General features: G+C 52.6%; 5 protein-coding genes across 5 annotated transcripts; 2 read left to right on the top strand and 3 right to left on the bottom strand.

Moving 5' to 3' along the window:
- Window positions 1–1,237: 1,237 nt before the first annotated feature.
- MAA_10988 (uncharacterized protein) lies at window positions 1,238–2,125 on the top strand (the record flags this gene model as incomplete). Its single annotated transcript, XM_011412933.1, has 1 exon — window positions 1,238–2,125. The coding sequence occupies one exon, from the start codon at window positions 1,238–1,240 to the stop codon at window positions 2,123–2,125; it is 888 nt and encodes a 295-aa protein (XP_011411235.1).
- A 5,169-nt stretch (window positions 2,126–7,294) lies between these two features.
- Window positions 7,295–8,443, top strand: MAA_03354 (uncharacterized protein; the record flags this gene model as incomplete). Its single annotated transcript, XM_007821352.1, has 2 exons — window positions 7,295–7,733; window positions 7,923–8,443. 2 exons carry the CDS (start codon window positions 7,295–7,297, stop codon window positions 8,441–8,443), a joined length of 960 nt encoding a protein of 319 aa, XP_007819543.1.
- Window positions 8,444–9,997: 1,554 nt separating this feature from the next.
- MAA_03353 (PHO85 cyclin-6) lies at window positions 9,998–11,615 on the bottom strand (the record flags this gene model as incomplete). Its single annotated transcript, XM_007821351.1, has 2 exons — window positions 9,998–10,165; window positions 10,236–11,615. The coding sequence occupies 2 exons, from the start codon at window positions 11,613–11,615 to the stop codon at window positions 9,998–10,000; spliced, it is 1,548 nt and encodes a 515-aa protein (XP_007819542.1).
- A 3,733-nt stretch (window positions 11,616–15,348) lies between these two features.
- MAA_03352 (proteasome component PRE3) lies at window positions 15,349–16,221 on the bottom strand (the record flags this gene model as incomplete). The annotated part of the gene is made up of 5 exons (XM_007821350.2): window positions 15,349–15,667; window positions 15,733–15,973; window positions 16,029–16,063; window positions 16,117–16,131; window positions 16,193–16,221. The coding sequence occupies 5 exons, from the start codon at window positions 16,219–16,221 to the stop codon at window positions 15,349–15,351; spliced, it is 639 nt and encodes a 212-aa protein (XP_007819541.2).
- Window positions 16,222–16,828: 607 nt separating this feature from the next.
- Window positions 16,829–17,918, bottom strand: MAA_03351 (ERV/ALR sulphydryl oxidase; the record flags this gene model as incomplete). The annotated part of the gene is made up of 2 exons (XM_007821349.1): window positions 16,829–17,294; window positions 17,350–17,918. 2 exons carry the CDS (start codon window positions 17,916–17,918, stop codon window positions 16,829–16,831), a joined length of 1,035 nt encoding a protein of 344 aa, XP_007819540.1.
- Between the last annotated feature and the right edge of the window lie 3,000 nt (window positions 17,919–20,918).

Raw genomic sequence — 20,918 nt, forward strand, 5'->3', positions numbered from 1 at the left:
TGGCCGCATTCTCACTGATTCAAAATGCCACGTCACTATTTTCGGGGCATGGTGCCGTGGTTTGTACTGGGCTTTTTTATCTCAACTGCCATTTCGCAATCATACAATTTTGGCACGAACACATCCAAACTTACCCGGCGAGATGACTCCAAAGGGCCAGTTGTTATTGGCCGCCTACCGATTCCGGCAAACAGCACAACTCCTTTACGTTTAGAAATACGGCAATTGAGAGACAATAAATACGCATGGGATCTTTATATTCTTGCCCTGAGCATGTTTCAGTACGCCGACCAAGACGATCCCCTATCATGGTATCAAATTGCTGGCAAGTCTTTTGAAAAACACCATATATATGCCGTGGATCTTGCTGATGGATAATTCTAGGCATTCATGGCGTTCCATTTACAACATGGAACGGGGTCGAGCCTCTCCCTGGGACTGATCAGTCTGGTTATTGCACCCATAGCTCGGTATTATTTCCCATGTGGCATCGACCGTACCTGGCCCTATTCGAGGTAAGACTTGGGTCCCAAACCCAGAGGCCCAGCAAGGTATCACGGCACATTGACGCTTTCAATTAGCAACAAATGCATAAGATGGTCAATGCAATTGCCTTCATGTTTACGAATGCCACAGAACGGCGGCTATACCAGCGAGCAGCTTCCACCTTTAGAACTCCATACTGGGACTGGTCTCTACCAGCACCAAGTGGCGAGACCCATCTTCCTGATGTCTTCTGGAGCCCTATTATACTGCAATATGGTCCTAATGGCTTGCAAAATATTCGGAACCCTTTATATTCATACGAATTTCACCCGCTGGATAAAGAAGCTATGATATGGAACCCAGCAAGTAAAACTCCATGGCAACTGAGGTTTTCTAACTAACTACCAAACAGTTAAAGCAATGGAACGAAACGAAACGCGCCCCAAATACCACACTCAGTCTCACTTCACCACCGTCAAATAATGAGGAAGTAAATAAGGCTTTGTTGTCCAAGCTACCAGAACTTCAACAAAGGCTATACATTCTATTTTCCAGCTACCACGAATTCAACTCATTCAGCAACAAAGCCTGGGCTGTTTCCCAAGGACTTTCCGCGTTGGACTCCATCGAGTCTGTTCACGACGTTATTCATATGTATGGAGGTTCCAAGGGTCACTTGACCTATGTCCCTCTTTCTTCATTTGATCCCCTCTTCTTTCTGCATCACACCATGACTGACCGATTGATAACCATGTGGCAAATACTAAACCCGTCATCTTGGATTACTCCCATGTCTGCAGGAGAAACTAGCTTTACTGCTTTGAAAGGGACCATGCAATCATCTGAGTCGGCTCTGACTCCCTTCTTTGCTACAGATGACGGAAAGTTCTGGAACTCAGATATGGCCAGGACTACAATTGCATTCGGATATTCTTATGCTGACACCATCACGAAAACGGGATATAATGAAGACCTACGTGAGGCACTAGTCAAGAAGATAAACATTTGGTACGGTTCTTCTAGCCCTGTCGGGCTAATGGAGAAAAAAGCTGGCTCCAGATGGAGCAGTCCTAAAACAAAGAAGCCGGCGAATAATGGTCATGGACGGTCTAGCTTCAGACCCAACATCAAGTATGACGCAGAAGATCCCCACGCCTCGAGCATCTTCAGGGGAAATCACTACACCGAATGGGTCGCAAATGTCGAAGTCAATGTCGAAGCTCTAGATGGCTCATTCGTCGTCCACTTCTTCTTCGGCCCACCACCACAGGACGAAGACAACTGGCACCTGGCGCCAAATCTTGCAGGCACGGTGGCCATTTTCACCATGAACCGAATGACGGGGTCCGAATCCAAAATATCTGGGGCGATACCCTTGACGTCGGCAATTATAAAGATGGTGGCAGCAGGAGAGGTTAACGACTTGACGCCGCAAGAGGTTCAACCATTTCTTGCAGATATTCTCTACTTTGCCGTACAATCCAGCAACAACTCCCAGGTCGATCCCAGGCAAGTGGATGGGCTCAATATTTTAGTCGCAAGTTCAAATGTCAAGATACCCAGGACACAGTCCGAGCTACCAGAATGGGGCTCGTCTGTAACCAGGCTGAGACTCTGGCCCTTCAACAGCCCGAATTAGTGTCCTAGTTACTCGTGGTCATTGGGGGGGGACGGGCACCCTCGCGCAACTATTACGATTTTAGAATTGTCATATGTTTTTACTTTCTATCAGATTAGAAGAAAAGAAAGGACTTTATTTCAAGTGTTTATTATTTTATTTCGATGACAAATGATAGTACAAGCATGGCACAAGTATCATGCAAGCATAATATGTAAAAATAATACACCGTCTACGCATTAGATATTGACGCTAACAAAATTAGTCATTTGTCGCGGCACGCTAACTAAAGCTATCTCACGATAGCCTTAACCACCAAGTTGGTGAAAGTAAACTTGAACCTCTGTACAATATTACAACTGTCTGGTGTGTATTGATCCGCCATGTGGGATCAATGATGCCAGATACAAGTCACAGCAGTACATATTGTGAGCAGTACGAGCCCTAATGTACGCCCACCCCACCTACGCATCCAGCTGAAATGGCATAATATAAAGTATGTAGTACCAGCTGACGTACTTTACGTATGCCAGTAACTCACTTTAAAAACTTGAAATGGCCACACACAACGTATATACACGAGGTCTGCCCTCGTCCGCATTTCACAAAAGTCCATCTCGCTCTCCAAGTCGTAAGGTGGTTTAGGGCAACCCCGCACACTGTGAACAATGTCACGTGGGGAGAGGGTTTCCCTACCATATCCTCCGCACTACGCACAGCGAGGAAAAAGACAAGTTTTAGCTCTTACAATACACTCAACCTACCTTGGCCACCTGGCTTCTATCTTCTCTTTTCGTCTTACACTTGCTGACATGGGCCACAGAAGCTAAACCTCACAACCACATGACTGCACCCAAACGTGGCAAGAAGCCCAACACAAGTAAGTAGCCTGTGGCAAGCTTCAGCGATCAAAGCGAACGAGGCCAAAAGGGCAAAAAAGATGCCACAGCCGACATTAACAGGGATGCTCTATATAACAAAATAATGGCACCTCTTGAAGCAAGGAAGTCTGATTCCAGGGAAAGCAGGGGTTGGTTAGTTCCCCGGAATCAGGATTTTTGGCTTTTAGGGCTTCCGTTGTTTTGTTATAGGGGGCATCCTTAATTAAGTAATGCCTGGCCCTTTATAGTAAAAAAAAGGCCAGTTCAAAGGGAAAGTTCTGATTTTGGGAAGGAAATCAAGATGATGAATTAACAAGGCCATTAAAGGTGTGGAAAAGCAAGCGGACATGTTTTTTATATCTCGAAAGGACTAGACCTTTATTTAACATAATTTAACACATGATTTTCATGTTGACCGGATCGCCTTTCCCTCGCTTCTCACAAACTCGTTTCAGACAAGTTGCAACAGATTCGGGCCGTGCCAAAAGTTGTCTCCGATTCTTGTATAAAACATACACAATAGGATCAACTGGAAAGGAATGACAGCGGATAGTGTGCCAAGTCGTACAGGGGATGTGATTTGGCTTTGTGACAAGGGCTAAAGGCTTGGAGCATCACGACTCAATTTATCTAATAGCAGTCCTTGGCATCAAAGGTCCTTGGTCTTCCTCAAGGCCTAGTTGACCAAAGAGCTCTTTCGATACAACAAGTCGGTGGGAGTCTTCTGCCCTAGGTCCCGTGATTGTAGCCCTCGTGTAACCCCGGATGACGGGCCTGTACGTACGTGCTGACGCATATGTCACGGCCCAAGAAGCCGAGATTTGCTGACAGCCATGACGGCTGAAACATCTATGTAGGGTACAGTTTCTAAGAATAGCTACTACTTGAGTCCTACCGAGACAATGTGGGCTCGGAAGCGGTTTGTTTGTCTCTCTGGCCGGATATGAGACCGACAGCCCGGGTCTGCCCAGGAAACTACCGCCCCTCTCAAGTTTGCGACATGCAGCGGCGCGGAGGGTAAGGACGGACTAACTGCGTCGGGGGAACAGGAACTGGTCAAAATCTCGGAGCGCATTCAACATTGGTTGGACGGGTCTTGGTCCGGTTGCAGTGGCCATGTCTGAGGCATTGGGGTTGGGCCGTGAGTAAAGGAGGCCCCGGGCGTCCGTCATTGTCATTGCCAACATGACCAGGAACTTGGAGAGACTAGTAGTCAGCTAGACATAGAACCAGGACGACTCGGCCGAGAAGCTATCCAGGTTGGTGTCTGCCCCGGACTTTATGCCCGGTCCTCTAGTCGCTCCTAGTGCAAGGCTTGCGTAGCATTGCGCTTTCTTCCCCGCGGGGCGGTGCTTCTCCTCTGCTCCTAGTTGCCGTCGTGGGAGATTGTCCGGCGGGTGCAAATCCCCCGTTTGTGCTTGAGATGGCGGGGATGGCTAGTGACTGGGTGATGAGCGCCGGGGAGCGGACGAGGGTTGGTTGGCATGCTGGCGAGGGAGCAGTGAGTGGCTGCAAGGGGGACGACTTGGTTTTGTGGTGTTGGTGTTTTATAGGAACAAGGTTGTTTCTCGTTGTGGTAGTGGTGGATGGGCGCGACAGACGGTTGTGCCATGGGCTCACACTTTGAAATACGAGTAGGAGGCCTGTCATGGCAGGATCGGTTTGATGTCGGATGCGCGTTTTACGTGTTTGTTATTTAATAAATGGCACTTCTGGCGAGGCTCTACGCTGAGCTGGGAGCACGGCCAGACGTGGTTTGCGAGCACGAGCGCCTTGTATAAGACGGCGCGTACGACCGTATGGTAAGTATGGTATGGCTTTCTATACGCAGCCAAGTCAACCACCTCGTGAGCATGTCAGCCACTATAAACCTTTCCGCCGAGCGTCGTCTTTGCGCGGACGCGAGTTGGCAGGTGAGTAATGAGTTCCGCGCCGAGGCAGTTTTCAAACAAGAGAGTGGGAATGTCGTCCATTTAGACTAGCTCGATCGACTAGTTCCAAGCCTGCGTCCCTAGTTGTGCTACCGTGGTTCCTTGTGCGACGTGGCCCGGCAGGAATCACGCCATGCTTTGTGGACCGGGGTGTTTGCCATGATATGTATATTTGCCTACTCGGTCGCCTTGGCGCCTCTATTCATGCCGTCTGTAATGAATGGAGTAAACAGTACAAGATGGACATGGAATACGGACTGCATGGCAATGGTGGTGGGTGAGAGGGTGTTTCTCAACGGGTTGGACGGTCGTGTTTACCAGCATGCCATGGGTTGCCAGGGTTCTGTACAGACTACAATAGCCGGGCTGTCGGGGATTTATTTAGACACGAAAGAGGATCTAGACTGATTCGGAGAAAGCGTATGTACATACAGAGCACATCTAGTATCGGAGAGAAACCCTGCCGCGGCCAAGGGCCAAGTCATCAGGCAGCCAGCACATACATCAAGTACATGGATGGACTTTTACTACGAAGCCCCAGCGGAAAGAGCGCCGGGATGCCCTTTTCCCTCTCAAGCGCTGTTTTGCAGTATTCCAACCCCCCTAAACTACTCAAGTATGTAAACTATCCAGGTACATGGGCAATCGCTCGCAAAGGGAGTCGTCGGCGGCCAGTCCAAGTCATGGCACCACGGCACCATTTCCAACATTGGCAACGCCGAGCGACACCGTCATGGCAAGCACATGAGAAAGTAGCACAGCCCGGCCCCCAACATGATGAGAATCGACCAACAGCCGGGCGCGCAGCACCGCATCGGCAATGGGCGACGCAGGACACACACAGCCACGAGGGCTGCCAAAAGACGCGGCAGCACGCCCCCTTTCGTGCACGTCACCAGAAAACCTACATGCGTGTGTACTGGGCGATTCCGGCATCACGATGCAACGGAAGACTTGGGGGGCGGCCCCCGTCTGCAACCTTTGTGCCGCTCCAAACAAGATTTATGCAGTTGATGGACATGTATTAGAAGTATGTACGTATGTAGAAGTAGTAGCCGGCCAACACGCCCATGTCGAGCCGTTTCGGACACGGGCTTCTCTGTTCGCTCGGCCCTGCAGACAACGGCATGTGCGTCATGTGAGTGAGGCATGGGCGTGGTTGGGCCCTCGAAGGGGGTTTCATCGCCGGCTGAGACCCTTGCCCGGCGGCGATTCGCCTGCCACGGCCACCCTGCCCGCCCGAGAGACAGCAGAAGTCTAATTTGATGGGCCGCATGCCAAGGGAGGAGGGGAGGGGAGGGGAAGGGGGAAAGGGTGGTGACAGGGTGACAGGGTCGCTAAGGGGGAGTTGTGCTCTGCGGTCCCGACGATGCGGAATCAACAGCACCCGAGCTGTGCCTGAGAGCCCATCGAGTCTGTGAGCACATACATTGTACAGTATGTACGCGAGTCCTCGTCATGACAGCTACGAGACGCATCGAGCAATCGACGCCTTCCATGACGGCGACGCCTCGTCCGGTGGCCCCGCCGGGGAAAAGACAATGTCCAGCCCGGCCCTCTCTGCTGCGATGCTCACGCCTTTCCAAGGGGACTGGCGCGTATTGGGGCACCGTGGTGATTTGAGCTTTCTCGAGTCGTCCGGCCAAAGAAAGGCCAACACACGATGCAGCCGTCAGCCACGACGATGCCCCCCCCCGTGTGGCCGGTTGGCTTCTGGCTTCCACGTTTCTCGGCCGCGCCCTCCGCCAAAGCACATGGGGCCAGCTCTTCATTTTAATCCATTTGCTTGGCACGAGGGAGGAGGGGGGGGGTGGGTGGTGGGCAGAAGAGGAGACGGCCAAACCGGCGGGACCTTAATAATGCAACACATGTTTATACAGCGGCTTGCCGTGCGAGTCCGCGGCTCCCCAAGGTGTCCCGCGGTTAATGCGAGAGAGAGAGGGCGAGACGAGGACACCGTTTTTTCCGTCTCCATACGCCGCAGCCTCCGGCCAAGGAAAAAAAAAAGAGACCTACTTAATAGATGGATCGAATTCCCTCCCTCGGGCCCCCTCTTCTTTTTTCTTGGTTCTTGTTCGCCTGACATGGCTGGGTGTTTCTCGGTCCGCTGTATGCGTCTTCCCTTTTTACTCGTCTCTTTGTGATAAAGCGGCGTGTTGTTACAAGTGCTCTTTGATTCTGGTTGGAGCCGACGTAGCGTCGACTTGCGGCTTGGGCGGGATACAAGGCGAGATAGGACACAACAGGCAGCAGAATCAAGGAAAGGAGAAGAAGAAAAAGAAGGGACCGGGACAAGAAAACTCGAGTCGTGTATACGGTTGATAGAGGAGAGACGGCAGGGAAGAGACAGAGGGAGGGAATAAGACACGGCCCACGCCATGGCAACAACCACGACGGTAGTCGAGAAGCCGAGAGGCGACGGCGCGACAGACTCGTCGCCGCCGGAAGACACACCCGCGTCGTCGTCGCCCTCGATCCCCGCGGTCGCGCCGCCGTGGCAGCTCACGGGCGACGTCTACTTCTTCTCGTGGTGGTCGCGGTCAACGCAGCTGCCGGCGCACGCGTACTCGCCGCTCGAGGCCGGGTCCGAGTTTGCGGCGGCGGCGTCGGGGCGGCCGGTGGGCGGGCTGGGCATGATCCAGATCCTGCGCTATCGCGACTCGCCCGTCGGTCCGTACGACGAGATGCTGGTGGTGCCGGGCTCGTTCGACTGGTCCCGAGACACGTCGGCTGGGCGGCCGGCCGGGGTGGGGCGCAACCCGCGCATCTCGCGCATCTACGTTTCGCAGGAGCGCTCGTGCTACAACGGGCGGCTGAGTGAGTGCCTTCCTTGCTGCTATGCTGACTGACGCATCACCGCTCACTCACCTGCTCACTCACTCACTTGTCACTTGCTCACCCAACTCATTCACTCACTCACTCACCCACTCACTCACTCACTTTCCCTCACCCAACTCCACCCTCACAACCTCTCCCCCCTCATACTCATACTCACCCGCCTCGCAGACTGGAACACCCCCAAACACCTCGCCCGCTTCGACTGGCACTTTGGCCCCGGCGGCGCCGTCACCGTCAAGGTCTACCCCCACGACACCCACGGCGACGCCTCCGAGGCCCAGCCCAGCGCCGTCCCCTTCTTCCAGGCCACCTGGGCGCCCATCCGCTTCGTGCCGGCCTTCCCCTTCGCCACCGGCTGGGTCAACCGCCTCGGCCTCGACACCACGCTCGTCATGCCGCCGCTGCCCCGGGGCCGAGGCAGCCGCGGCGAGCTCCCCGGCACCGACGCCTGGTGCTCGCTCGCCCCGAACCAGTACAGCCGCCGCACCCGCCTCGGCTGGTTCGACATTGCCCAGCCCGAGGCCGCCGCCGCCGCCGCCGCCGCCGCCGACGATGACGCCGCACCCGAGCACCACCCCAACTTCTGGCCCGGCCTGCGCCGCTGGCAGCTCGGCCTCAAGATGGAGAATGCCGACCTGCGCTTCGACCTGCCCATTGACGTGTGGCGCCCGCAGAGGGCGAACCTGTAACTGTGTGTGTGCCCTTTTTCGTTGCCTTGTCATGATGACATGTCACTCACCATGGTCCACGACTTGACTCGGCTTGGCTTGGCTTGGCTTTTTGCCTTGACCATCTATTTATTGGCTGCTTCTTTCTTTTTTTTCTTTTTTTTTTTTTTTTATGCACTCGGCATACATGTGCTTGAATTGACATTCACGTGTACGCCTTTACGTCTTGTTTTATACGCACGACCCTTTCGTTGTGCGTTTCGTCGTATATACTTGTTTATTTTTTTTTGCATGTGCCACATTAGCGCGGAGGCCATTGTCTTTTTTTATATACAGATTTTGCAATTGTAAGCGTCATGTTCCCGTGCTGCCGGCTCATCTAGAGATGTGGGGTTTAGTTTCGAGACTTAATACACGAGCTTGTTATTTATTCTTGGTCCTGGATAGCTTGGCCACATCTGTTGCACATACAAGTCGTGGCTACATTTACTACAGACACAAGTCGTTGGGACACTCAAAAACTAGCACTTGAGACTATTATTCATTGATCCCACTTCTCTCGACGGCATTACTACACCCATCCATCATCATGCGAACAAGTCCTAGTGTAGAGAGAGACCTTGTGAATTACAGCATCATTCACCCTCAATCACCCACCAGACCCGCGCGTCTTGGCTACATCCTGCCAGAGGATAACAGAGCCTTAGTTCGCCGACTTTACAACATCTAGGCAGCCCATCATTCACTCTTGGTCCCTACACGTCAACTACATCCGCCACGCAGAATGATACAACCCTCACTCCAGCAACTCTACATTTCTCCCCGGCGACATGTTGCCTCCGCCCAGAACCCCCGCTACTTCGCAATCCCACGACTGTCGGCGCATTCCAAACGTCAATCTGCTCACATCATGTATTTGCACTCCCTTCAAAACACCTCGTCACTTCTATTTTTAATTCGTTTGGCATCCCCCCTCACCCTCCCTCCATGAATGCGATAAAAGCACAATGATACAAAAAAAAAATTACCCTGCCCTCCTCCCCCAACATCCTCACGACCAAAAGACAAACACCATACGCCTGTCCTATGTGAATGCATCCTGTCCTTCCGCCCGTCCCTGTCCCATGCCACATGCCGTGAGCTATGCCCCGCTCCATATCTAACCAGGCATATAACGCGAAATCTACAGCCCTTGATTCATGACATCTCGGCCGTCTCCTTCCCCTTTCATTATCATCTCGCACATGGCTCGTTGCATCAGAAAACATGCAAGTGCGCTGGCAACCCTGATTTCGAAGAAGAAAAAACCTGGCATGCTGTGTAGCTACGTTCCAAGGTTCATATGCTCTTATTTTTTATAATTTCCACCTGCTCCGTCCGTGGTGTTTCATCGTATCCATGCACGCCGGCTGGGGATCGCCCGTCTCGCCCTCGTCACCTAGTATCGCGGATCTCTTGAGTGGCCCCCTTGGCGCGGCGCTACAGCTTGGACCCGTGCATACCACCACCCAGCTACAGCAACTCGCTTCTCTTTCCGCGTCTTGCGTCTCGTAGTCTTTGAACCTTCCAGGGCTCCTATGCTCCTGGCGCCGACTTTTGTGCCATGACTTCACGAGCATAAAACTCGACGAGCATGGTGGCGTAGGCTTCCAGATCTTCGACGGGGACAGCGAGGCGAAAGTCGTTGAGGACGAGGAACTGGATTTCCAGGTGGTTCAGCTCGGCAAGCGGGAGACCTCCGACCTAAAAGACAATGTCAGTAAAATGTTGATACTATTTGGGGAAAGGCACCCTATGCAGAGAGACCATGTACCTTGGCATATCGAGAGTTGGTGTAAAAGACGTCGGAGAAGAACTTGCTGGCGCACGTCACCCCGGAAATAATCAATCTGTGGATATTAAAACTGTCCACTACAAAGTATGTTGCCGGGTTAACTGCGACTCGGTCATCGAATTCCGTGGCAACCTGTCCAGATTCGTTGCGTCCACCTGCCGCTGTAGGAGAGTCTACCATTTCGTCATCGTCGTCGTCGTCGTCTGCCAAGTCTGAATCGCTTTCATCAGACTCATGGGCATGTTCGTGCATGGTCGCGTCTCCCCGGGATGCCCCCGACGGTGCAGGGTGCGAATATGACGCAGCCCGCGTTCGGGATTGCTCGCTATGCATGACAATTTCGTTCACTCGCTCCGTCATGCGGTCAAAGTAGACTAGCAAGCTAAGAAACACTTCGTAGGTTGTGGGACAGTACTTGTGTATGCGCGAGAGGTAGCTCAAGATGGTAATTGCAGGCACGTTTTTGCCGTGGAAAGCCAAGACGGAATGGCTCAGAGGGCTCATGTGAGACCCAGAGTCGTTTGACTGACTGGCTTGCTGCTGATGGGCCACGTTTCGCTGCATGGCATCGTGCTGCAAGTCGTTCGTAGTGGTGATCTTGGTGAGCAGGGCAGCCACCATTTCGATTATGTCAGCGATAGGCATTCCGCTGATTTCATATTTGATCTGGGTGTTTGGGTCCAAGGACGCGGAGCTGCTTCCTCCAAGCATCTTGGCGTCTGCGAGGCTTTGCATGTGCGCCAAATCCCGGAGGTGGATAACCGTCTGCTGGCTCTCCTGGGAGGTCTGTTGGGTAGAGCTCGGCTCGACATGGCTAAACGACGAGGATGCCAAGGACGAGTCGGGTATATGGAAGCCCTGGCTGGGTGGTGGTGACGGTTGCTGGTGCCGTCCAACCGAGGTCGTCGGGCCCGAGGCACTGTGCAGAGATGGGTGGGCTGCAGAGACGATGTCTCCAGTACGTGATGCCATCGAGGCTTCCTTTGCATCGTCGACCGGCGTGGCACCACTGGCGACCGGGGGTGACGAGGACGGCGGCGGAGAGGGGAACTTGGAAGAGGCGCCCTCTGCCGGCGCTGTGCCGTCGGTAGCGGCTGCGGCTGCGGCAGACTTTCGCGCCCTCTGCTGCGTCGTGGGGGACCGCGTCGCAGCGGCGGTCGAATTGCGTCTGTCGGAAGCCGTGTGCTCAATGTCGTCACGTCGCTGGGATCGTGGTGTCGAGACGGAAGCGCGTGGTCGGCTCGAGGAGCGGCGGGGCGGCGAGTCTTGAGCCTGCGATCGGGAGTGGGATCGTTGGCGCTGAGGTGGGGATTGATGTTGTTGGCGTTGGTTCTGCCGCGAAGACGGGTTGACAATCATATCATGAAATCGAGACAGATCAGGTACCAAGTCACCGATTAGAGCGGCCATTGCATCATAACGACAGCTGAGGCGATGGTGAGGCGACGCCGGGCTGGGCGGCGCGAGAGGGCGAGCGTCCGAGGGTGTATGTGTGTGCGGCGGCACGAATAATAATTACGACGTAGGGGTTGGGCAATGGATGGGCTGCAAGGAGGAGCACAATGCATTAGCTGATGAATGAACCGACCAAGGGCAACAAAATACGCAAGGGCAAAAGAAAAGTCATAAACAGTCGTCAGGTGCAGCGAGCGAAGGCATGGGCAAAAGGCCGTGGCGAAGACGAAGACGGACGACGAGATGGATCAGGGTCGTAATAGGATGACGCCAAAACAAGAGGAGAAATTCCATCTGGCACCAGACGAGACGACAGGCCGCACGTTGCTTGGCTGCTCTGTTCCAGGCCCAGGTGGATGAGCGCCGCCAACGAGTGGATTGGGCTCGTTGGAGCTGCCGCTGGAGCACGTCAGGTCGTCCGTCGTCTTGTCGTGGCCGTGGCGAATGACGCGGGCGTTGGCGACGAGGGACCGGCCCAGGGATGGACAAGGGTTAATTAAACCCCAACTCCGGGACTCGCTCGACCCGATGAACACAACATACAATGCCGACGACACTGGACGCCCACGACTCGCAACTTGATTGTGTATCGGCGCTTGACCACTTGATCAGCCAGCCCCTCCAACACCCGCGTATAAAGTCGCATCGACCGGCCGTGCATCGGCATGGCAGCGAGCTGAGTCTGGCGTGCGATTGTCGCACAAGCCCGTCGTATTGCAGCCCCATGGCTTCGTTTCCGTTGCACGTCGGCCCAGCGCAAGACGGGCTGGTTGGTCGGCCTTGCACGGAGCACTCAACCCCATGAGGCCGCTCATCGCATGCCGCATCTCGCAGCGACGTCATACCTGCAGCGTCCAAGACGAGAACAAGGTATAAAAGGGGCGCCTCTCCAGCTGAGAAATGGCGTGCCCGCAAAACAAGTATGTAGAGTCTGGTGCAATTTGAACCCGACTTTCCTGGTGGTTCATAGCCGCAACTTTGCAGCTACCAACACAAAGCCGATGAGCGAGCGAGAGGTGTTCCATCAATGAATGCATCAAAAACAGAGTCAACCAACTACTAGAAAATCAACAAACTCAAATACCAAATATAAAACTCACCTCTGCAACAACAGGTTGCGTCCGTAGCAAAATCGCAAGTCGCAGAATCGTGCGACGGGGTATATTCGAGGTCAACTGAATTTCTCGCGACGAGTTAAAAACACGAAAAAAGGCCGGATGGCGTCTGCCGTCGACCCAAAGTCATAAAAGACACCCAATGCTCGCCAACCTCGGCGTTGATGAAGGCAGGGAGGGAAATCAAATCGTCGCTTGGTGAATCAGATAAAACAAGTGTCTATTTTAGCCGGGTGCGTTGGTATAACGAAACAAACAAGCCCAAGTGTCGTCGTAAGAGGAGGGAGATGATGTGCTCCACGAAACGGCCCCCGGAGTGACGCAGTTGAGTGGCGAAAAGGCCACTCGCGAGTCGTTGCCACAGTAGGGAAGGAGCGAGCCAACCACGTGCCGCTATGATACAAAGTATTTGATGTTCTTTATCGAGCAGACTTGAGGGGGCACGACCCCATGCCTGTGTCGAAATAAAATAAAGAATAAAGGGTGTTAAAGAGGAGGAGAAGAAGAAATACAGGTGAAAGGTATGTAAAACGTAGGAGGGCCGCGGTGCAAGACAGATGCAGGTACTCGGCAGGTGGTGATAAGGTTTTTATTTTAGGCTTGTTGGCGAGCGAGGACGGAAACGGGAGTCTTGTTCACCCCCTGGCGGCGTAGTTGTGCAGCGCAAATTCAGACCTCGGGACGCCCACAACAAAGTCACGACGGACACTATCTTGAATAGGAGAGACGAAGAATGGCAAAGAGCGAGGGAAAATAAGATAGCGGGCAGAGGACGGCGGGAACAGAGGGCCGTGAGTTACAACAAGACGGCCAAATCTGCCAGACGAGTCGTGGACGGGGTGCGCATCGGGCGGGCATTGATTCGTCCACGGCGTTTCCGGGAAGGGAAGGGACGAGGAGCAGGTACAAGGTGTTTGGGTGGGCGCCGCACCACGGGGGCAAGTAGTACAATCGCAGCCAAGGCTTGCCGCACGTGGGGTGGCCTACCCGTCGCCCGTGGCGCGCCGAGGCAAGGAACGCTCGACGCAGTTCGCATGTCAAGCTTCAATGTTCCTCTGATGAGCTGCTGCTGCAGTCATGCGCCCAGTTTCTCCTCGTCCCTTTTGTTTCAGATTGTTCGAGAAACGCAATAAATGCTCCTGTGGTACGGGGCACAAGGGCTTCCATTCCAGCCGGTTCCGTATATATTGAAACACGTCATCGTTGTAGCATGTCGGCCAGTCTTTTTTTTTTTTTTTCCCCAACAGCTGTCATCCAGCTTGCCCGCCTCCGCTGCCGTCAAGATTTGCGCCAGACTCCTCCTTCCCTCCACTTTCTCCTCTCCAAATACCCCGTTTTCCTTTGTCCTTGGGAGCTGGCTCCGTAGCCATGACGCCGTCCATCTTCAGCCCTGCTGAGCTACCCGCCATGCAGTTCAGCTCAAATTAATTTACCCAAGTATGAAATCAATGAGGCGCCTTTGCCAGCCGGGAGAACCAAGTTGTGTCGGTCAAGGATGTACTACCAATTTTCCACGTTGCCTTCCTTCAATGGCACGTATGTAGTTATTGTGCTAGTTGATAGCCCCCATGCATATTCCCCGGACCAGAAAAAGTGGCAATCTCAACCATCTCCTTCAACCCGTGCACTCGGTCCTCTTTAACCCACCTTGCCCTGGATGAATGTGCCGGTGTGTTTTACATATATTAGTGTAGCATGTGCAGCACAGATGCAATCCAGCCCCGTGGTCGCAGCCAGCACGCCCCTGTCCAACCCTCTTGCACCTCATCCCGAACACTGCTACCACTAACCCATTTCCTTTCCACGGGGGCCAAAGGGTTGATAATAATTTGACGGCATTTCTGTCAGTTTGGAGAATTTTTTTCGCCCCCATCCGTGTGTCCTATGCTATCTTTATTGTCTATGTATGCTCGGTGGCTCACCGCCTGTCCGTGTATACGTTCGCCTGCACATCAATGACTCTCATTGCTCACGTGTAGAGATGACCCTTTCCCCACGATAAGTCCCGTGAGTGTTTAACAGTTTTTTAGGTTGTATTTGATTTGATTTTTCTAAAAATCGAAACCCCGTTGCCTCAACATACATACATGCCTAAGTACGTTTCCACATCGTTTCCACCTCGTATCTCGAATATCCTTACCCCTTCTGGCACGATCAACCACCTCACTCTTCCCATCTTCACCGCTTCTCGGCATCTCAGTCCTCGGTCTTGTTTATCTTGTCCAAGCTGGCATGTTGTATTCCCCGTCCCTGCCGACCCACGGCCCGTTCCCGTACCTCCAAGTCACAAGCCTTCCCTCCCGTGCATGGGCTCGCGTGTTTTTGATGCCGTGCACAAGAATTCGCATTTGATCCCGTGTTCGTTATTCTACTTATTATACAGAAGCGCCAAATCTGTCTATGATAGGCTCAAATCACCATCATCTGAGCTTGCTTCCAAGTTCCAAATCCCTACCCTCCGGGATTCATCTACCGGATGTCAGTCTCTCCCCCCCCTTCTTTCATTTCTCCCTCTCTCCCCCCTACTCGTGTCGAACCTTGTAGTCAGTATCAGGCAAATACAAGTGTCGGTCAGCACCCTCCTTAGTCAAAACCACCATGCGAATGACACCGCCTGAGCTTCCATCCCATTTGATCGCCTCCCTCAGAGCTCCCTTGACGAAATTAACAGCCTCCTCCTTCTCCATGCCTTCTTTCCAGTTTGCATCGCAGTAGCCATAGATGTATGTGGAACCGGAACCACCGATCGCATACGCCTGCTTGTGCAGTGAACCGCCCAAAGGAATTGAGTACACCTGGCCACCGAATCGCTCGTCCCAACCGGCGATGATCAGACCAGCCCTGTTCAGAAAATGGTCAATAAGTTCCAAGAATCCCAATAGTCAGGTGTCCTCGTGATGACCTACGATAAACGGTCCTTGTTTGCGTAGCAAATCTCCTGGAAGATTGACGCGGCAGTTTGTGTCATGGGAGGCTTGCCGCTGTGCATGGCAAACAAACCCAGCTGGTACTGAACAATATCGGCGACAGCCTGCGTGTCGGCCGCTGAGCCAGATCGGCAACACCAGATGGTATCGTGTACTCTGGTCAGTTTATCAGTGACTCGGTTTGCAATGTACGCTCCCGTCGTGGTTCGAGAATCGGCGCCTGCAAGAGTCAGTCAATGCGTTTGCCAATAGATTGAGGAATCATTTGGACATACCCAGGATAACACCATCTTTAAATGTGACAGCCATGCTACGCCATGTTAGATCGCTCGACCATAGGAATCCGAGGATGCGTATTCGTACATTGAGGTTCCCAAGCTGAAGTGGCATTAGATAAGACTCTGGAATAAAGTTGAACCATTTAGCAAGAGACACTCACTTCACTTCTCCCTTCTTGAGACGGTCCATGTCGACGTGGATGCCATCTATCCCATCGCATCAGCATCATGGTGTTGTTCGTTGGCAAGGTTGCTTCGCTGTGCAGCTCCGTTTGGACGGCTCACCTTCGTTCAATACACCCTTGTGGCCAAACTCCATGATTCGCAATTCTTTCAATGTAAGCTTGATGTTCTTTCCGGTTCGTAATGGCTCTGATGAGGGATTGAAGAGAAGAGGTCTCGGCGTTGCGTCGTCAATGATTGATCACAGCAGGGCTGGAGCTAAGACGTAGCTCAGGCAGCTCTGGGAACGCGCAGCCGTGACAGCCAGTGACTTTGGCGCACATGACATATCACGTGACCGCAATGAATGGTCAAATGGTCCATGTTTTGGTTATCCTCGCAGAGTCACAACAACAGAGCCAGCACATGCGTGAACTTGAGTACTAATAAACAATACGTTGAGAATGCATTCTATATTCTTCGCTGCAAGGTCTGTTCCTGTCAAACCTTGGCCGTCGTATCACATGCGGAGCAGACCGAAGAACTAACCATGAAAACAATCGCTATTTCGCTATAGTATTCCAAAAGACAGCAGCGCCAGAGAACAAAATCCCAATCAACCCATGCTCCGAATTCTATAATCCCTCAATAGCCTTGCTCCACTGCTTATCCAATCCGCCCAGCCCCGGAATAGTGGCATCACCACCTTCGTCCCTGGTCACTTTCTGCTTCTTGTCCTCCTCCTCGCCCTTGTCTGTCTCTTTCTTATCTGCCTCTTTCTTATCGTCGCCGCAGCCGCAGTCGTAAAAGTCTCCAATTTTGGTACAATCGAACGTTGGCTTCTCGAGCCTCTTGTTTACCATGTTATGCAGCGCACACAACCAACCTGCGGCTGCGTTGCGACTGCTCGTCTGCGGTGGGTACTTGTCCAGCATCCCGCGAAAGTGACGAGCGCAGTCGCCGCAAGGGTACAGTCGACCGAAGAGAAGGAAGAAGGACTCGAGGGTTTTGCGGTCGCTGTCTGTAGGCTTATCCGGGAACCGGGCAACCATGGTGTGGAGGAACTTCCAAGTTGCGCGGCCGAGTTCCGCTCTGGACGGGCTGTTAGGTTTGGCAAACAAGAACAAAGGGCGCAGTGTGTGACGGGGAGACGGACTTTAGTGTAGCATTTTCCAATTTGGGCGCTATGGAATCTCCTTCCGAGAGATCCGGAATGGCTTCTAGGTCGATTTCGAAGCCGGGCTTCGAGGCGGGATCTGGCTTTTTACCATCGGCCGTGAGAGGAATTTCGCTGTTGCGGCCGGACTTTAGCAGCCGTGCAGGGCTGAGTGCCGAGCTGCCGGAGAAGATGTAAGTTATGCTGAGCAAGACGACGATGGCTAGCAGGACCGTGAGGGTGAGATGTTGTCTACGCGCCATGGTTGGCAGGAGGGTTTGCTGAGCACCAGCTTCAGTGTTGTGCTTCTGCAATCTGGGGATGTCGAATATGGCAGGTGCAGGCGTGAGAGAAGGATGAGCACTTGAGTCAAGTGCATGTGAGCGCCAAATGCCGGGGTGCCAGTTGACAGCGTGGCGCCAGCGTTTAAGCACCCAGTGCCAGTTGACACCAGACATGGACCCGTCTAGGGGTTCTCCTACTGACATGGAACGCTCAACCGGTCGCAGCCGTTGAGTTTTACCGCCTCCGACCTGAACTTCAATGCGTCTGGTGCTACCACCGGCCATTGGGCTGTAGCCAATTAATTAATACTGGGGCGAACCTCGACGCATAACATTGAAATCATGCCACAGTCACGCGGCCGTAAGATTGAAAACTGCTTACCACAGCCCCGTATAAAGTCTGGTGCAGGAAGTGCAGCACTTGCAATTGCATGACTCTTTTCTCTCATCCTCCAATTTGTGGTCCAGTTAAACCAGCTGTTGCCGTTGTGTACATGAAATGGGAAGGTTATCGATTTGTGACACGTTTCGAGTACATAAATTCGCAACCCCTACCCTACACTCAGTATATTTCAGCTTAACCGTGTGGATTCACTCAAGGATTCTACTCGGACATCTCAACCATCCATTCGTTTGCACAGGAGGATATTAATACCTGTTGGCACTTGGTAAAGTGGCTCATCCAATTAGTCGCCGACGGGTATTCCTTCTTCCTCATAAACTTACAGTGGTTTAGAATAATTAAGGATGCCTGCAATCTGTCGTGGGAGCCATGGCGTGTCTGCAACGATGGCCTGTTCATCTGCAGAAGGCCAAAGCAGAATGAAATACTAAACATTCAATGTCCATCGGAAATCGCGCCTGAAATATCAATGCGTATCCAGATGTCCGAGCCCAGGGGAAAATGGGTTCATATTGGCCTAGTGTTGGATGAGGTCACGTTGCTTGTGTCATTTTCAAATTCCAAAGACCGGACTACCCTAGAGCCAATATTGTGCTTGATTGCCTCTCCATCTCCATCTCCCTCGCCCGTTGCCCAACTTTACATTGCATAGCAAGTTACTAGCAACACCTTGATATCTAGGTCGGTCGAATCCTCCAATCCCAACGCTCCAATGGCGCTGTTGCTATTATAGCCAGGGTAGCCTTTCCCAGGAGGTTCACGAGAAGTCCTCCAGGACGCAATGCGAGGTTGAGACGACACTACCGCTGACAAACCTGATACAACCTCCCCTGGGTGGACAGTTCCGGTACCAGCGTTGGCTGAAGCGGCAGGGATAAAAGACCAGACGAAGAACGGGGTAATGATGCACAGTCTACCAAATGGGCGAAACCAGAACAAACACCATTGCATCATTGAATTTACAAACTACATTTTCTTCTCCCCTCTATAAACCATCGTCTGGGAATCGCGACCGCATGTTGAACTATGACGCAAAATTAGAGGAAACCCTAAGAGCTCTTCGTCTATCATCATTGTAGTGGTTGTTGTACTGTCTTCCTTCAGAATCATTATTGAGGAGCAGGGACGATGTTATTTTGGGGGACGGAGGGCTCAAAGGTTGCGGTTTGGTCTTGTTTAGAGCAGAGCTTCTCGATGTGAGACAAAGAAGGCCGTTACGTACTCTTGGTTTCCTATCTTATTGGTGGCTCTATCTGGCAGTACTGTGTGCCAGGAATGTGCCTGATGCACGAAGATCTTGGAAACAGTATTCACCTTCCTTACCGATAGGGAATGGGAGCTGTTCCAAACTCCCAATCCGGTACTCCGTACTGCGTACTCGGTTGGGGGACTCGTAAGCCCATATAATCCGGGCAAGCAGCTTGTCTCGCAAACTTCCCAATCGAAAACCATCCAAGATCGTAGATTTTTTTCGTCTGACAACCAGATGCAAGCCAAGAGATCAGGACCACTCTCTGTATTCCCGAAATACCACATTCCTCCGCCCTCGTTCGATCTGACTGGTCCGGGACAGGAAAAGAGTCAAACAAACAGCAGCTGCCATAACGGTGTGGCTGATGGACATGGGTGACGAGTGGTGTGTCGTGGACTCGGACCTGAAGCAGCGGAGCCACATTTGCGTCGAGCGCATCAACGGAGCAGGCTCATCAAAAGGGGCAGCAGTTAATTAAAGTCACCCACAAAGAGAAGGCTCCGAGACGAGCCAAAGCGTACTGTCAGACGTCGAGGCGCAGAGGTCGAGGCGGAGGTGATATTCTTGGCAGCACACGAAAAGAGGTTGCTGGCCTTTGGCACTAGAGAAACCCCAAGACTGGATTCCATTCACCGAGTCTTGTTCATCGCGCGCCAACGGTGCGGCGGGTGTCGCTTGATTTCAAGATGGATTGATGGCTGACGCTGTCAGCAATCGCATCTAGTCCACCGGAGCCAATGGTGGCGGAAATTACAATATTGACCAGTCTCTCACACCGCAAAACACCAGTAGACGAAAACGGTGATGGCCTGAGCGGTAATTATTGCAAGATACAAGAGTGAGACATGCAATTGCGACGCCGTCATGAATAACAGTCCGTTGTTGTTTGCGTGCTCTTCCACTGCCGCATAAGGAAGCCCATCTTGGAGGCTTCCCTAGCATCGCCCAACCACGAGGGGATATTAGCGGAAGGTCTTTCTTTGTGCCACAGCCCACTCCGGTTGTGATTGTTTGTTGTGCGGAGGAATGCATAGGTTATCCGGGGTGTGTTCGTTGTACTCCGTGGCCTGTCGCGATCTACAGAGGGCTTTCTTTGTTGCCCTATGCGACATTTAGGCCAATAGACTGTTTGAGTGGTTACCAAGTGCTTCTGCGTGATTTATTGCCAGCTGCCCGTGCAGATAAGACATGAGAGCCAACGAAATACTGGTATCGATGCAAAATGGAAAGAGAATGACACCTGCATCTGTCACTCATCTATCTACTTAAGTACGGAGTACTCCGTAGAGGTCCAGAGATCTCTCTTCGAGGTCTGCTGGTTACTTCGGCTGAGACAGAGCACTGAGCACCAATCCCTTCCCTGGTAACATTGAACCAGACCATCAATGCTCGATACTAGCAGTACTCCGTACACTGGTAGAGCGCTATTTCCGTCTGACGCATTGGACAGGTGGAGGGACACTGGATGTTTCGTTGCGCTACTATCAGGTACTGCTAGTATGTACTTAGTAAAGTAGGTAGGTACTTACCTACCTAGGTAGGTAGGTAGTGTCGCCGTGCACAGAGAGCTTCTTTTCTTCAGAATGCCGTGCAGCCTCAATCGCAACCAGATTGGCCGTTCATGTCCCGC

The sequence above is a fragment of the Metarhizium robertsii genome (genome assembly GCF_000187425.2).
Source record: "Metarhizium robertsii ARSEF 23 chromosome Unknown MAA_Scf_3, whole genome shotgun sequence".
NCBI classification, from domain to species: domain Eukaryota; kingdom Fungi; phylum Ascomycota; class Sordariomycetes; order Hypocreales; family Clavicipitaceae; genus Metarhizium; species Metarhizium robertsii.